Consider the following 13,770-nt stretch of genomic DNA (forward strand, 5'->3'; position numbering starts at 1 on the left):
ATGTAATAGTGTACATGGAAAGGGTGGGATGGGATAGTGTACATGGAAAGGGTGAGATGTGATAGTGTACATGGAATGGGTGGGATGGGATACAGTACATGGAAAGGGTGGGATGTGATAGTGTACATGGAAAGGGTGGGATGTGATAGTGTACATGGAAAGGGTGGGATGTGATAGTGTACATGGAAAGGGTGGGATGTGATAGTGTACATGGAAAGGGTGGGATGTAATACTGTACATGGAAATGGTGGGATGTAATAGTGTACATGGAAAGGGTGGGATGTGATACTGTACGTGGAAAGGGTGGGATGTGATAGTGTACATGGAATGGGTGGGATGGGATACAGTACATGGAAAGGGTGGGATGGGATACTGTACATGGAAAGGGTGGGATATGATACTGTACATGGAAAGGGTGGGATGTGATAGTGTACATGGAAAGGGTGGGATGTGATAGTGTACATGGAAAGGGTGGGATGTGATACTGTACATGGAAATGGTGGGATGTGATACTGTACAGGGAAATGGTGGGATGTGATACTGCCTTTTCTGAGCCTGGCGTCGCAGTATGCGTTAATCTGAGTTCCTGTCTGTCCTTCCTCGCTTCCTGCAGGTGGCCTGGCAGGGATCTGGTGGGAACGAGAAGTTCTTCTTTGAAAATGACAATGTAAGTGGGCATGAGCGGGTGAGGGGGTTCTCTATCAGGCCTCTTTGTGGGGTCTTCCTGGGCATGAGCGGGTGGGGGGGTTCTCTTTCAGGCCTCTGTGTGTGGTCTTCCTGGGCACGAGGGGGTGGGGGGGTTCCCTTTCAGGCCTCTGTATGGGGTCTTCCTGGGCACGAGGGGGTGGGGGGGTTCCCTTTCAGGCCTCTGTGTGGGGTCTTCCTGGGCACGAGGGGGTGGGGGGGTTCTCTTTCAGGCCTCTGTGTGGGGTCTTCCTGGGCACAAGGGGGTGGCTCCTCTTCTTATACAGGAGAATGAGACTCCCGTATGGCTCATACGTCCAGACGTCTGCTGGCTCTTCTTATACAGGAGAATGAGACTCCCGTATGGCTCATACGTCCAGACGTCTGCTGGCTCCTCTTATACAGGAGAATGAGACTCCCGTATGGCTCATACGTCCAGACGTCTGCTGGCTCCTCTTATACAGGAGAATGAGACTCCCGTATGGCTTATACCTCCAGCCGTCTGCTGGCTCCACTTATACAGGAGAATGAGACTCCCGTATGGCTCATACGTCCAGACGTCTGCTGGCTCCTCTTATACAGGAGAATGAGACTCCCGTATGGCTCATACGTCCAGACATCTGCTGGCTCCTCTTATACAGGAGAATAAGACTCCCGTATGGCTTATACCTCCAGCCGGCTGCTAGCTCCTCTTCTTATACAGGAGAATGAGACTCCCGTATGGCTCATATGTCCAGACATCTGCTGGCTCCTCTTCTTATACAGGAGAATGAGACTCCCGTATGGCTCATACGTCCAGACGGCTGCTGGCTCCTCTTATACAGGAGAATGAGACTCCCGTATGGCTCATACGTCCAGACGTCTGCTGGCTCCTCTTATACAGGAGAATGAGACTCCCGTATGGCTTATACCTCCAGCCGTCTGCTGGTTCCACTTATACAGGAGAATGAGACTCCCGTATGGCTTATACCTCCAGCCGTCTGCTGGCTCCACTTCTTATACAGGAGAATGAGACTCCCGTATGGCTCACACCTCCAGATGTCTGCTGGCTCCACTTCTTATACAGGAGAATGAGACTCCCGTATGGCTCATACGTCCAGACGTCTGCTGGCTCCTCTTCTTATACAGGAGAATGAGACTCCCGTATGGCTTGTACCTCCAGCCGTCTGCTGGCTCCACTTCTTATACAGGAGAATGAGACTCCCGTATGGCTCATACGTCCAGACGTCTGCTGGCTCCTCTTATACAGGAGAATGAGACTCCCGTATGGCTTATACCTCCAGCCGTCTGCTGGCTCCACTTCTTATACAGGAGAATGAGACTCCCGTATGGCTCATACGTCCAGCCGTCTGCTGGCTCCACTTCTTATACAGGAGAATGAGACTCCCGTATGGCTCATACGTCCAGACGTCTGCTGGCTCCTCTTATACAGGAGAATGAGACTCCCGTATGGCTCATACGTCCAGACGTCTGCTGGCTCCTCTTATACAGGAGAATGAGACTCCCGTATGGCTCATACCTCCAGCCGTCTGCTGGCTCCTCTTATACAGGAGAATGAGACTCCCGTATGGCTTATACCTCCAGACGTCTGCTGGCTCCTCTTATACAGGAGAATGAGACTCCCGTATGGCTCATACGTCCAGCCGTCTGCTGGCTCTTCTTATACAGGAGAATGCGACTCCCATATGGCTCATACGTCCAGCCGTCTGCTGGCTCCTCTTCTTATACAGGAGAATGAGACTCCCGTATGGCTCATACGTCCAGACTTCTGCTGGCTCTTCTTATACAGGAGAATGAGACTCCCGTATGGCTCATACGTCCAGAAGTCTGCTGGCTCCTCTTATACAGGAGAATGAGACTCCCGTATGGCTCATACCTCCAGACGTCTGCTGGCTCCTCTTATACAGGAGAATGAGACTCCCGTATGGCTCATACGTCCAGCCGTCTGCTGGCTCTTCTTATACAGGAGAATGCGACTCCCATATGGCTCATACGTCCAGCCGTCTGCTGGCTCCTGTTCTTATACAGGAGAATGAGACTCCCGTATGGCTCATACGTCCAGACTTCTGCTGGCTCTTCTTATACAGGAGAATGAGACTCCCGTATGGCTCATACGTCCAGAAGTCTGCTGGCTCCTCTTATACAGGAGAATGAGACTCCCGTATGGCTCATACGTCCAGAAGTCTGCTGGCTCCTCTTATACAGGAGAATGAGACTCCCGTATGGCTCATACGTCCAGAAGTCTGCTGGCTCCTCTTATACAGGAGAATTAGACTCCCGTATGGCTCATACGTCCAGAAGTCTGCTGGCTCCTCTTATACAGGAGAATGAGACTCCCGTATGGCTCATTCGTCCAGCCGTCTGCTGGCTCCACTTCTCAGACAGGAGAATGAGACTCCCGTATGGCTCATACGTCCAGACGTCTGCTGGCTCCTCTTATACAGGAGAATGAGACTCCCGTATGGCTCATACGTCCAGACGTCTGCTGGCTCCTTTTATACAGGAGAATGAGACTCCCGTATGGCTTATACCTCCAGCCGGCTGCTAGCTCCTCTTCTTATACAGGAGAATGAGACTCCCGTAAGGCTCATACGTCCAGACGTCTGCTGGCTCCTCTTATACAGGAGAATGAGACTCCCGTATGGCTCATACGTCCAGCCGTCTGCTGGCTCCACTTATACAGGAGAATGAGACTCCCGTATGGCTCATACGTCCGGACGTCTGCTGGCTCCTCTTATACAGGAGAATGAGACTCCCGTATGGCTCATACGTCCAGACTTCTGCTGGCTCCTCTTCTTATACAGGAGAATGAGACTACCGTATGGCTCATACGTCCAGACGTCTGCTGGCTCCACTTCTTATACAGGAGAATGAGACTCCCGTATGGCTCATACGTCCAGACGTCTGCTGGCTCCTCTTCTTATACAGGAGAATGAGACTCCCGTATGGCTCATACGTCCAGACGTCTGCTGGCTCCTCTTATACAGGAGAATGAGACTCCCGTATGGCTCATACGTCCAGACGTCTGCTGGCTCCTCTTCTTATACGGGAGAATGAGACTCCCGTATGGCTCATACGTCCAGACGTCTGCTGGCTCCTCTTATACAGGAGAATGAGACTCCCGTATGGCTCATACGTCCAGACGTCTGCTGGCTCCTCTTATACAGGAGAATGAGACTCCCGTATGGCTTATACCTCCAGCCGTCTGCTGGCTCCACTTATACAGGAGAATGAGACTCCTGTATGGCTTATACCTCCAGCCGTCTGCTGGCTCCTCTTCTTATACAGGAGAATGAGACTCCCGTATGGCTCACACCTCCAGACGTCTGCTGGCTCCACTTCTTATACAGGAGAATGAGACTCCCGTATGGCTCGTACGTCCAGACGTCTGCTGGCTCCTCTTCTTATACAGGAGAATGAGACTCCCGTATGGCTTGTACCTCCAGCCGTCTGCTGGCTCCACTTATACAGGAGAATGAGACTCCCGTATGGCTTATACCTCCAGCCGTCTGCTGGCTCCACTTCTTATACAGGAGAATGAGACTCCCGTATGGCTCATACGTCCAGCCGTCTGCTGGCTCCACTTCTTATACAGGAGAATGAGACTCCCGTATGGCTCATACGTCCAGACGTCTGCTGGCTCCTCTTATACAGGAGAATGAGACTCCCGTATGGCTCATACGTCCAGACGTCTGCTGGCTCCTCTTATACAGGAGAATGAGACTCCCGTATGGCTCATACATCCAGCCGTCTGCTGGCTCCTCTTATACAGGAGAATGAGACTCCCGTATGGCTCATACGTCCAGCCGTCTGCTGGCTCCACTTCTTATACAGGAGAATGAGACTCCCGTATGGCTCATACGTCCAGCCGTCTGCTGGCTCCTCTTATACAGGAGAATGAGACTCCCGTATGGCTCATACTGTACGTCCAGACGTCTGCTGGCTCCTCTTATACAGGAGAATGAGACTCCCGTATGGCTCATACGTCCAGACATCTGCTGGCTCCTCTTATACAGGAGAATAAGACTCCCGTATGGCTTATACCTCCAGCCGGCTGCTAGCTCCTCTTCTTATACAGGAGAATGAGACTCCCGTATGGCTCATATGTCCAGACATCTGCTGGCTCCTCTTCTTATACAGGAGAATGAGACTCCCGTATGGCTCATACGTCCAGACGTCTGCTGGCTCCTCTTATACAGGAGAATGAGACTCCCGTATGGCTCATACGTCCAGACGTCTGCTGGCTCCTCTTATACAGGAGAATGAGACTCCCGTATGGCTTATACCTCCAGCCGTCTGCTGGCTCCTCTTCTTATACAGGAGAATGAGACTCCCGTATGGCTCACACCTCCAGATGTCTGCTGGCTCCACTTCTTATACAGGAGAATGAGACTCCCGTATGGCTCATACGTCCAGACGTCTGCTGGCTCCTCTTCTTATACAGGAGAATGAGACTCCCGTATGGCTTGTACCTCCAGCCGTCTGCTGGCTCCACTTCTTATACAGGAGCATGAGACTCCCGTATGGCTCATACGTCCAGACGTCTGCTGGCTCCTCTTATACAGGAGAATGAGACTCCCGTATGGCTTATACCTCCAGCCGTCTGCTGGCTCCACTTCTTATACAGGAGAATGAGACTCCCGTATGGCTCATACGTCCAGCCGTCTGCTGGCTCCACTTCTTATACAGGAGAATGAGACTCCCGTATGGCTCATACGTCCAGACGTCTGCTGGCTCCTCTTATACAGGAGAATGAGACTCCCGTATGGCTCATACGTCCAGACGTCTGCTGGCTCCTCTTATACAGGAGAATGAGACTCCCGTATGGCTCATACCTCCAGCCGTCTGCTGGCTCCTCTTATACAGGAGAATGAGACTCCCGTATGGCTTATACCTCCAGACGTCTGCTGGCTCCTCTTATACAGGAGAATGAGACTCCCGTATGGCTCATACGTCCAGCCGTCTGCTGGCTCTTCTTATACAGGAGAATGCGACTCCCATATGGCTCATACGTCCAGCCGTCTGCTGGCTCCTCTTCTTATACAGGAGAATGAGACTCCCGTATGGCTCATACGTCCAGACTTCTGCTGGCTCTTCTTATACAGGAGAATGAGACTCCCGTATGGCTCATACGTCCAGAAGTCTGCTGGCTCCTCTTATACAGGAGAATGAGACTCCCGTATGGCTCATACCTACAGACGTCTGCTGGCTCCTCTTATACAGGAGAATGAGACTCCCGTATGGCTCATACGTCCAGCCGTCTGCTGGCTCTTCTTATACAGGAGAATGCGACTCCCATATGGCTCATACGTCCAGCCGTCTGCTGGCTCCTCTTCTTATACAGGAGAATGAGACTCCCGTATGGCTCATACGTCCAGACTTCTGCTGGCTCTTCTTATACAGGAGAATGAGACTCCCGTATGGCTCATACGTCCAGAAGTCTGCTGGCTCCTCTTATACAGGAGAATGAGACTCCCGTATGGCTCATACGTCCAGAAGTCTGCTGGCTCCTCTTATACAGGAGAATGAGACTCCCGTATGGCTCATACGTCCAGAAGTCTGCTGGCTCCTCTTATACTGCACCGACACACTTTATTCGAGCAAATACCCGGTATGTACCTGGCAGATACCTGGAATGCGCCGCTCCTCACCTCTAACAAGCCCCGTTGCGTTTGCCTTCCCAGCCTGGGTTCATGCCTGGCTGACGGGCGGCTGATCTGTTAAATGATAATGATTAGGATTTAATAGGCTGCAATGCTTCGCGTGTCTACCAGATGGCATAAATTCATGAATTGTAATGCAGTATATATATATATACTGTGCAGTATTGCAGCCAGCGGGAATAAAATGCTTCAATCCCTGCTTGGAAAATAACCCAATGCACTCGGGCAGAAAACAGTCACAAACCTCAATACAACCGGGTATACCCGAATTCGTGGGACTAGCCAAGCTCGAATAAAGTGTGTCGCCAGTGTACAGGAGAATTAGACTCCCGTATGGCTCATACGTCCAGAAGTCTGCTGGCTCCTCTTATACAGGAGAATGAGACTCCCGTATGGCTCATTCGTCCAGCCGTCTGCTGGCTCCACTTCTCAGACAGGAGAATGAGACTCCCGTATGGCTCATACGTCCAGACGTCTGCTGGCTCCTCTTATACAGGAGAATGAGACTCCCGTATGGCTCATACGTCCAGACGTCTGCTGGCTCCTTTTATACAGGAGAATGAGACTCCCGTATGGCTTATACCTCCAGCCGGCTGCTAGCTCCTCTTCTTATACAGGAGAATGAGACTCCCGTAAGGCTCATACGTCCAGACGTCTGCTGGCTCCTCTTATACAGGAGAATGAGACTCCCGTATGGCTCATACGTCCAGCCGTCTGCTGGCTCCACTTATACAGGAGAATGAGACTCCCGTATGGCTCATACGTCCGGACGTCTGCTGGCTCCTCTTATACAGGAGAATGAGACTCCCGTATGGCTCATACGTCCAGACTTCTGCTGGCTCCTCTTCTTATACAGGAGAATGAGACTCCCGTATGGCTCATACGTCCAGACGTCTGCTGGCTCCACTTCTTATACAGGAGAATGAGACTCCCGTATGGCTCATACGTCCAGACGTCTGCTGGCTCCTCTTCTTATACAGGAGAATGAGACTCCCGTATGGCTCATACGTCCAGACGTCTGCTGGCTCCTCTTATACAGGAGAATGAGACTCCCGTATGGCTCATACGTCCAGACGTCTGCTGGCTCCTCTTCTTATACGGGAGAATGAGACTCCCGTATGGCTCATACGTCCAGACGTCTGCTGGCTCCTCTTATACAGGAGAATGAGACTCCCGTATGGCTCATACGTCCAGACGTCTGCTGGCTCCTCTTATACAGGAGAATGAGACTCCCGTATGGCTTATACCTCCAGCCGTCTGCTGGCTCCTCTTCTTATACAGGAGAATGAGACTCCCGTATGGCTCATACGTCCAGACTTCTGCTGGCTCTTCTTATACAGGAGAATGAGACTCCCGTATGGCTCATACGTCCAGAAGTCTGCTGGCTCCTCTTATACAGGAGAATGAGACTCCCGTATGGCTCATACGTCCAGAAGTCTGCTGGCTCCTCTTATACAGGAGAATGAGACTCCCGTATGGCTCATACGTCCAGAAGTCTGCTGGCTCCTCTTATACAGGAGAATTAGACTCCCGTATGGCTCATACGTCCAGAAGTCTGCTGGCTCCTCTTATACAGGAGAATGAGACTCCCGTATGGCTCATTCGTCCAGCCGTCTGCTGGCTCCACTTCTCAGACAGGAGAATGAGACTCCCGTATGGCTCATACGTCCAGACGTCTGCTGGCTCCTCTTATACAGGAGAATGAGACTCCCGTATGGCTCATACGTCCAGACGTCTGCTGGCTCCTTTTATACAGGAGAATGAGACTCCCGTATGGCTTATACCTCCAGCCGGCTGCTAGCTCCTCTTCTTATACAGGAGAATGAGACTCCCGTAAGGCTCATACGTCCAGACGTCTGCTGGCTCCTCTTATACAGGAGAATGAGACTCCCGTATGGCTCATACGTCCAGCCGTCTGCTGGCTCCACTTATACAGGAGAATGAGACTCCCGTATGGCTCATACGTCCGGACGTCTGCTGGCTCCTCTTATACAGGAGAATGAGACTCCCGTATGGCTCATACGTCCAGACTTCTGCTGGCTCCTCTTCTTATACAGGAGAATGAGACTCCCGTATGGCTCATACGTCCAGACGTCTGCTGGCTCCTCTTCTTATACAGGAGAATGAGACTCCCGTATGGCTCATACGTCCAGACGTCTGCTGGCTCCTCTTATACAGGAGAATGAGACTCCCGTATGGCTCATACGTCCAGACGTCTGCTGGCTCCTCTTCTTATACGGGAGAATGAGACTCCCGTATGGCTCATACGTCCAGACGTCTGCTGGCTCCTCTTATACAGGAGAATGAGACTCCCGTATGGCTCATACGTCCAGACGTCTGCTGGCTCCTCTTATACAGGAGAATGAGACTCCCGTATGGCTTATACCTCCAGCCGTCTGCTGGCTCCACTTATACAGGAGAATGAGACTCCTGTATGGCTTATACCTCCAGCCGTCTGCTGGCTCCTCTTCTTATACAGGAGAATGAGACTCCCGTATGGCTCACACCTCCAGACGTCTGCTGGCTCCACTTCTTATACAGGAGAATGAGACTCCCGTATGGCTCGTACGTCCAGACGTCTGCTGGCTCCTCTTCTTATACAGGAGAATGAGACTCCCGTATGGCTTGTACCTCCAGCCGTCTGCTGGCTCCACTTATACAGGAGAATGAGACTCCCGTATGGCTTATACCTCCAGCCGTCTGCTGGCTCCACTTCTTATACAGGAGAATGAGACTCCCGTATGGCTCATACGTCCAGACGTCTGCTGGCTCCTCTTATACAGGAGAATGAGACTCCCGTATGGCTCATACGTCCAGACGTCTGCTGGCTCCTCTTATACAGGAGAATGAGACTCCCGTATGGCTCATACATCCAGCCGTCTGCTGGCTCCTCTTATACAGGAGAATGAGACTCCCGTATGGCTCATACGTCCAGCCGTCTGCTGGCTCCACTTCTTATACAGGAGAATGAGACTCCCGTATGGCTCATACGTCCAGCCGTCTGCTGGCTCCTCTTATACAGGAGAATGAGACTCCCGTATGGCTCATACTGTACGTCCAGACGTCTGCTGGCTCCTCTTATACAGGAGAATGAGACCCAGTATGGCTCATACGTCCAGCCGTCTGCTGGCTCCACTTATACAGGAGAATGAGACTCCCGTATGGCTCATACGTCCAGACGTCTGCTGGCTCCTCTTATACAGGAGAATGAGACTCCCGTATGGCTCATACGTCCAGACGTCTGCTGGCTCCTCTTATACAGGAGAATGAGACTCCCGTATGGCTCATACGTCCAGACGTCTGCTGGCTCCTCTTATACAGGAGAATGAGACTCCCGTATGGCTCATACGTCCAGACGTCTGCTGGCTCCTCTTATACAGGAGAATGAGACTCCCGTATGGCTCATACCTCCAGCCGTCTGCTGGCTCCTCTTATACAGGAGAATGAGACTCCCGTATGGCTCATACCTCCAGACGTCTGCTGGCTCCTCTTATACAGGAGAATGAGACTCCCGTATGGCTCATACGTCCAGCCGTCTGCTGGCTCCTCTTATACAGGAGAATGAGACTCCCGTATGGCTCATACGTCCAGCCGTCTGCTGGCTCTTCTTATACAGGAGAATGCGACTCCCGTATGGCTCATACGTCCAGCCGTCTGCTGGCTCCTCTTATACTGGAGAATGAGACTCCCGTATGGCTCATACGTCCAGAAGTCTGCTGGCTCCTCTTCTTATACAGGAGAATGAGACTCCCGTATGGCTCATACGTCCAGACTTCTGCTGGCTCTTCTTATACAGGAGAATGAGACTCCCGTATGGCTCATACGTCCAGACTTCTGCTGGCTCCTCTTCTTATACAGGAGAATGAGACTCCCGTATGGCTCATACGTCCAGAAGTCTGCTGGCTCCTCTTATACAGGAGAATGAGACTCCCGTATGGCTCATACGTCCAGACGTCTGCTGGCTCCTCTTATACAGGAGAATGAGACTCCCGTATGGCTCATACGTCCAGAAGTCTGCTGGCTCCTCTTACACAGGAGAATGAGACTCCCGTATGGCTCATACGTCCAGACGTCTGCTGGCTCCTCTTATACAGGAGAATGAGACTCCCGTATGGCTCATTCGTCCAGCCGTCTGCTGGCTCCACTTATACAGGAGAATGAGACTCCCGTATGGCTCATTCGTCCAGCCGTCTGCTGGCTCCTCTTCTTATACAGGAGAATTAGACTCCCGTATGGCTCATTCGTCCAGACTTCTGCTGGCTCCTCTTATACAGGAGAATGAGACTCCCGTATGGCTCATACGTCCAGCCGTCTGCTGGCTCCTCTTTTACAGGAGAATGAGACTCCCGTATGGCTCATTCGTCCAGCCGTCTGCTGGCTCCTCTTCTTATACAGGAGAATTAGACTCCCGTATGGCTCATTCGTCCAGACTTCTGCTGGCTCCTCTTATACAGGAGAATGAGACTCCCGTATGGCTCATACGTCCAGACGTCTGCTGGCTCCTCTTATACAGGAGAATGAGACTCCCGTATGGCTCATTCGTCCAGCCGTCTGCTGGCTCCACTTCTCAGACAGGAGAATGAGACTCCCGTATGGCTCATACGTCCAGACGTCTGCTGGCTCCTCTTATACAGGAGAATGAGACTCCCGTATGGCTCATTCGTCCAGACTTCTGCTGGCTCCTCTTCTTATACAGGAAAATGAGACTCCCGTATGGCCGTATTCCTCCCCCCCACTGCACCGCTCTCCCTCCCACTGCACCGCTCTCCCTCCCACTGCACCGCTCTCCCTCCCACTGCACCGCTCTCCCCCCCACTGCACCGCTCTCCCTCCCACTGCACCGCTCTCCCTCCCACTGCACCGCTCTCCCCCCCACTGCACCACTCTCCCTCCCACTGCGCCGCTCTCCCTCCCACTGCACCGCTCTCCCCCCCACTGCACCGCTCTCCCTCCCACTGCACCGCTCTCCCTCCCACTGCACCGCTCTCCCTCCCACTGCACCGCTCTCCCCCCCACTGCACCGCTGGAGACGGGTGATAACGGTCCAGCTCCCTCTCCTCCTCCTCCTCCTCTCAGGTCTGCATGATCTTCAACGCCGGGGAGCTGACCCTGGTGGAATATGGGAACGATGAGGTCCTGGGCAGCGTGCGGACCGAGTTCATTAACCCGCATCTTATCAGGTGGGTGACGGGACCTGCAGGAAGGTCTAGTACAAACTCAGTCTGATGGGAGACTGCCTTACATGTGTGTGCTCTAGTGTAGAGAGACGAATGGGATGTCCTGACACAGGAGTAACATGGGACCTTCTCAAAGAGAACATAGACATGTCATTCCTTCCGTGCTGGAGAAGCATTGTATCGGCCCTGAAATAGCCGTTATCACTGATGGGAGCGTTATGGTTCTCAGCTTCTCTGCGGTAAGATTCGGTTCTCTGTGACGTATCTGGGCCTCGGGTCACTGTGTTTCTGTGTTTCCCTGACAGCGTGCGCCTGAACGAGAGAAGACAGAGGGGCACAGAGGAGAGCAAGAAGCTGGCCTATCTGATAGATATGAAGACCATAGCATTAGGTACCTAAGAGTAGCAAACGCCCCTCTCCTCTCATACCCACTTCCTCTCAATAGTCACCAACCCCAACATACAGATCCCATGTGACAACGGAGGCATTTTATTCGCTTTAAACCATCTCCAAACAGACTTACCCTTCCGGTCAAGCCCTAAATCCCACTGCACCACTCTCCCTCCCACTGCACCGCTCTCCCTCCCACTGCACCACTCTCCCCCCCACTGCACCGCTCTCCCTCCCACTGCACCACTCTCCCCCCCACTGCACCGCTCTCCCTCCCACTGCACCGCTCTCCCTCCCACTGCACCGCTCTCCCTCCCACTGCACCGCTCTCCCTCCCACTGCACCGCTCTCCCCCCCACTGCACCGCTCTCCCTCCCACTGCACCGCTCTCCCTCCCACTGCACCGCTCTCCCCCCCACTGCACCGCTCTCCCTCCCACTGCACCGCTCTCCCCCCCACTGCACCGCTCTCCCTCCCACTGCACCGCTCTCCCTCCCACTGCACCGCTCTCCCCCCCACTGCACCGCTCTCCCCCCCACTGCACCGCTCTCCCTCCCACTGCACCACTCTCCCCCCCACTGCACCGCTCTCCCTCCCACTGCACCGCTCTCCCCCCCACTGCACCGCTCTCCCTCCCACTGCACCGCTCTCCCCCCCACTGCACCGCTCTCCCTCCCACTGCACCGCTCTCCCTCCCACTGCACCACTCTCCCCCCCACTGCACCGCTCTCCCTCCCACTGCACCGCTCTCCCTCCCACTGCACCGCTCTCCCCCCCACTGCACCGCTCTCCCTCCCACTGCACCGCTCTCCCCCCCACTGCACCGCTCTCCCTCCCACTGCACCGCTCTCCCCCCCACTGCACCGCTCTCCCTCCCACTGCACCGCTCTCCCTCCCACTACACCGCTCTCCCCCCCACTGCACCGCTCTCCCCCCCACTGCACCGCTCTCCCTCCCACTGCACCGCTCTCCCTCCCACTGCGCCGCTCTCCCTCCCACTGCACCGCTCTCCCTCCCACTTTACCGCTCTCCCTCCCACTTTACCGCTCTCCCTCCCACTGCACCGCTCTCCCTCCCACTGCACCGCTCTCCCTCCCACTGCACCGCTCTCCCTCCCACTGCACCGCTCTCCCTCCCACTGCACCGCTCTCCCCCCCACTGCACCGCTCTCCCTCCCACTGCACCGCTCTCCCTCCCACTTTACCGCTCTCCCTCCCACTGCACCGCTCTCCCTCCCACTGCACCGCTCTCCCTCCCACTGCACCGCTCTCCCCCCCACTGCACCGCTCTCCCTCCCACTGCACCGCTCTCCCTCCCACTGCACCGCTCTCCCCCCCACTGCACCGCTCTCCCTCCCACTGCACCGCTCTCCCCCCCCACTGCACCGCTCTCCCTCCCACTGCACCGCTCTCCCTCCCACTGCGCCGCTCTCCCTCCCACTGCGCCGCTCTCCCTCCCACTGCGCCGCTCTCCCTCCCACTGCGCCGCTCTCTCTCCCACTGCGCCGCTCTCCCTCCCACTGCGCCGCTCTCCCTCCCACTGCGCCGCTCTCCCTCCCACTGCGCCGCTCTCTCTCCCACTGCGCCGCTCTCCCTCCCACTGCGCCGCTCTCCCTCCCACTGCACCGCTCTCCCTCCCACTTTACCGCTCTCCCTCCCACTGCACCGCTCTCCCTCCCACTGCACCGCTCTCCCTCCCACTGCACCGCTCTCCCCCCCACTGCACCGCTCTCCCTCCCACTGCACCGCTCTCCCTCCCACTGCGCCGCTCTCCCTCCCACTGCGCCGCTCTCTCTCCCACTGCGCCGCTCTCCCTCCCACTGCGCCGCTCTCCCTCCCACTGCGCCGCTCTCCCTC

General features: G+C 54.7%; 1 protein-coding gene across 1 annotated transcript in view; it reads left to right on the forward strand.

Moving 5' to 3' along the window:
* Positions 1 to 11,938, forward strand: part of LOC142477621 (intraflagellar transport protein 172 homolog) — a gene marked incomplete at its 5' end in the record, with an annotated part of 28,562 nt that extends 16,624 nt beyond the window's left edge. Inside the window, 3 exons of the mRNA XM_075582319.1 lie at positions 614 to 667; positions 11,424 to 11,527; positions 11,830 to 11,938. Of these exons, the coding sequence (XP_075438434.1) occupies positions 614 to 667; positions 11,424 to 11,527; positions 11,830 to 11,923 (252 nt within the window). The remainder of the gene's footprint in view (positions 1 to 613; positions 668 to 11,423; positions 11,528 to 11,829) is intronic.
* Positions 11,939 to 13,770: the final 1,832 nt, after the last annotated feature.

The sequence above is a fragment of the Ascaphus truei genome, unplaced genomic scaffold, assembly GCF_040206685.1.
Source record: "Ascaphus truei isolate aAscTru1 unplaced genomic scaffold, aAscTru1.hap1 HAP1_SCAFFOLD_2212, whole genome shotgun sequence".
NCBI lineage: Eukaryota > Metazoa > Chordata > Amphibia > Anura > Ascaphidae > Ascaphus > Ascaphus truei.